This window comes from Syzygium oleosum, unplaced genomic scaffold (genome assembly GCF_021117445.2).
Source record: "Syzygium oleosum isolate NSW1041296 unplaced genomic scaffold, Sole_v2.1 Sole_v2.03, whole genome shotgun sequence".
Lineage (NCBI taxonomy): Eukaryota > Viridiplantae > Streptophyta > Magnoliopsida > Myrtales > Myrtaceae > Syzygium > Syzygium oleosum.
In genome coordinates, this window is record NW_026607487.1 from 13,186,441 (window position 1) to 13,190,615 (window position 4,175).

Sequence of the window (4,175 nt, forward strand, 5' to 3'; positions counted from 1 at the left end):
TGTCCCCGGCCTATCGTCTGATCAGAAGTTCACGATGGATATTAATGGCATTATGGTGCACTTCCCAATCTAATGGTGTCTAGGTAGGGAAATTTCAAAGGTCGTGCACCGCATCCTCGCTTTTTCTTACGATCGTTTTACACCCAGTTACAACGATTTGTCGTTCGTGCACTTACTTTCGAACCTTAAGCTGTTGGGAAGAGCGATGGTCCGCTCGCGAGATCAAGTTTAAGTAATGCGAACGGGGCACCGGGAGACAGATTCAACATCCTTGAACGAGCGCGAAAAGCCCATGCCCGATCACTGGGTCCTATGTGATTGCAGAGAATTAGGTCGTCACGGGCTGATACGCAAAGCGCTCGCACCGGCGTGGGCCTGTTGTTGGGGAGGAGCTTTTTCTGGCGGGCTCATCATTGAAGAATCCGGAAAAAGATTTCATCCTCGTTTCGTCGCTTGTTTTCCGGTGCAAACAGTGTGCTCCCTCCCATTCCGTTTTTGGGTGTTCGTTCTTTAGGACAATGTTTCGCCCTTTGCCACGTTTCGCAGACCGCCGTCCCGTAATTGCTGCGTTAACGACGCGACTTCGATTTTGTTTTATCGCCAAAAGCAACTTGAGTCGTATTCTGATCTTGATATGTACTATTAAATGGCTAGTTGTCGATATATGCTATGTTACGGTAAGTCATTTTTGTATATTGTAAATCCGATTTTCCGACATTTTTGTCCTTGAACTTCTGTCGATGGTCCGCATTTGCTATACTTTTTCTGGGAGACTGTTTTTTCAATGCCATTAGCATTTTAAAAGGAGGTATACTTTTTCTGGGAGACTGTTTTGTCAATGCCATTAGCATTTTAAAAGGAGGTCACCGGGGCTGGGATTTCCCTTGTTCATCGGTGTACTCAACACTTCTATGCTTTGGAAGCCCCAAAGATGGCTTTTCCTCGAGAATTTTGATCCATGAACGACAATTTGCACGTGCAATTGAGAGTTTACAGAGCCGTTTATTCGGCAAAACATAACTAGATATATTCTACAAATCTCACATTTACACGATAATTAAGCGGCACCAGATCCGTTTAAAATTTCAAATTTCCCGAACCCTCTCCACCTTATATCCCGTCGCTCTTTACTTCCAATTCCCAATTAAGATTAAAGACATTGCCGCTTCGCTTTCGTCGGGCAAAAGCAGGGTCACGAAAAGTTTGGATGCTGACTTCTGTTCTTGGGATGCCTCTCCGCGACAAAGGACTGTTCGCCCTGTGTAGTGAGAAAGCGACAAAAAGAGAGTGAAGACCTCGTGAAACTCGCAGCCACGCGGCACGATGGTTGTGGTTCTTTTTGCTATGCACAGCGCGCAGACGCCGGCGAGCAAAGAATCCGAGGAGCCGAAGTGAGAAACCACACTGGTTCACGGGCTAACATGGGAAAAGCCATTGGGGCCTCCTCGTGGTTATCGAACGTTCGCCGTCGCCGGTCGGAACCGAGGCGGCTCGACATTTATAGGTTTTTGCATTCCTGCACCATCTTGATTAGTAGACGGCAAAAACCGACCCCAAGAATCAACCCTCAAAACCAATCCAATCCAAACTGAATTAGACTAAGAAAAGCCAACGACTTGAAAATATTTGAAATTGAATTATATCCAATCTTTTAAGTTCGATCCGATTCCAAGACAGAGAAAATCGAAGCTTTAGTGAGCCGAATCTGACTATGCCCAGCCTATGCAAAATTGAAACCAAACTAATCTAAATTGTAGAACACACCGAAACCGAAATGACCATAATAGGTTTGACATGATTCAAGTTGGACCGACTTAAAAGAGGGAAACCTAATCTTTTGTAGGAGAAAATTTTGAAATATTTTGAACATTTTTCCTTGTAAACGTTTGTGGTGTTTCCTTTTTATGATGTTCATTATTTTGATTTCGGAGGTTCTTGTAGCTACCAAAATGTATCGATCGGAATCTATAAAATGTGTCACAATAACTTGGGTTACTTATTACGATTATTTTGTTTTACATAATTTTGCTTTCTTATGATTAGTATAATATGTTATGTTGTTGCAATTTGAAAGATCCATTGTTAACAAGCATTAAAATCGAATTTTAAAATTCAAATTGCTATAAGATAAGATACCGTTACTCAAGAATTGACCTGCTGGTTTAAATTAATTCAAACATGTCCAAACTTGGAAAGATTGAAATTGAAATCGGAATCAAAACGGACTTGTAATCAGATCCAGGAGAACCCAAAACTAGTAATTGCTCCAATTGATCTTAACTCGTATCCGAGAATAGATAACCCTTACATTCTTACAAATCGAAACAACCCGCATCCGAATATGATTCGGAATCAAAATCAACCTAATTGATGATAAATCGGACCCGCTAGTTTCCCATTCCTACTCACGATTGTAGTGGGACTCAAACGGGTCATATTGCTCCTAACACAATCACCACTCTGAGCCTCACTTCTCATTTTGGATTGCTAGGTCATAGATTTTGTACGATCGATTGGCCATTAATTTTTAAAAATATCATATTAAACAAATTAATTTTTCCTAACATAATCACCACCATAGGCATTTAGACTTTGATTTTCAGTTTCACCGAACAGATCGGTTGCAATTGGCACGTGAGGAACAAAGACAAGTGGCAAAACCGTAATATCGCGCTACTGCGGAGGCTACTTTCGTCATTGCGAGGTAATCTGCTGGGAGTTTAAAATCCGCGCGAACTCCCATCGCTGCGACACCAGAAAAAGCCATTAGAGAGCCATGCAATGATGCCGGCCCGACGTACCCTCGCGCTGCTCCTCCAAATCCTCCCGCTCCTCGCCACCGCTTCCCCCGACCCCGCTCCCCGGTCCAACGGCACCGACTTCATCCGCGCCAGCTGCGGCGAGACCCTCTACCCAGACGTCTGCTACAGCTCCCTCTCCACCTACGCCGGCTCCGTGCAGCAGAGCCCTGGCCAGCTCGCCCGCGCCGCCGTAGCCGTCAGCCTCGCCAGAACCCAGAAGATGGCGGCCTACCTCGCCGACCTCTCGCGCCGCAGCGCCGCCGGCCCCGGGGCAGAGCCTAGGCCTGCTTCCGGTGCGCTCCGTGACTGCCTCACCAACATGGGCGATGCGGTCAGCGAGATAAGAGGCTCGCTGAAGCAGCTGCGGCAACTTGGGAACATCAGTGGCGGCGGCGCGAGCCGGGAGGGGTTCAGGTTCCAGATGAGCGACGTGCAGACGTGGATGAGCGCCGCCCTGACGAACGAGGAGACGTGTACGGACGGGTTTGAGGACGTGCGAGAAGGGGCGGTGAAGTCGGACGTCTGCGGTCGGGCCGGGGAGGTGAAGAAGGTGACGAGCAACGCATTGGCGTTGGTGAACAGCTATGTGAATAAGGAGGCACCATGAGCGAGATGTTGTAGATAATGGAGATAATGAAGTAGTTCATTTCTTTTCCCCATCATTTTGCATTTTTTCCTCTTTTTTGTCGCTGCCTGGAAATCATTTCATTTTAGGTTCAGAATTGATAATGTTTCTTGTTTTCTTTCCTTAAAAAAGATGGGAACATATATAGTCTAGAATATAATTACTGCCATCAGACAACTTTAAAGTCGATTAATTTACAAGTTACAAATTTATGTAACAAGTTCCCGTGTTAACAAAAATGTCATTTACTGTGATCCGATTCACGTGAGCCTAATTTACACGAAACAGAAACATTCGAGGGCATCTTCACTATCGACCGACACTAAACATTTTTTAAAGGATGTTTAACATTCTATGAAACACGTGACTGTCTGTGCCTACGCTATGTAGAAAGTGCAAGCCATAAGAAGTCATATGTGCACATTTTTGACATGTGCAGTCACCAGAGATTTGAGAATTACTAATGTACATAAGTGATAAGTCCGCCAAATGCAGGAGTTATATTCATGTAGATGCCACTTCTATGGCCCGTTTTTTGCTAGCAATTTTGTATGACATGTGCATACACGATGTTTACTTCAACACAGTATCAGTATTTAGTTGAACTTAGTTATGGATATTTTAAGCAAGTTTCGAAGTATAAAAGATAAAAGCCAAGCGATATAGATCAACTATCAATCGAGCGACTAACACGTAAGTAACTTTTGAATTATCTGAGCAATGATCACACAGAAAGAAACACCGGCATA

General features: G+C 44.5%; 1 protein-coding gene across 1 annotated transcript; it reads left to right on the top strand.

Annotated features, from left to right (window-relative positions):
* Positions 1 to 2,738: 2,738 nt before the first annotated feature.
* Positions 2,739 to 3,458, top strand: LOC115670762 (21 kDa protein-like). Its single transcript, XM_030592122.2, has one exon. It carries the CDS (start codon positions 2,782 to 2,784, stop codon positions 3,406 to 3,408), a length of 627 nt encoding a protein of 208 aa, XP_030447982.2. The 5' UTR covers positions 2,739 to 2,781; the 3' UTR covers positions 3,409 to 3,458.
* The last annotated feature ends 717 nt before the right edge of the window (positions 3,459 to 4,175 follow it).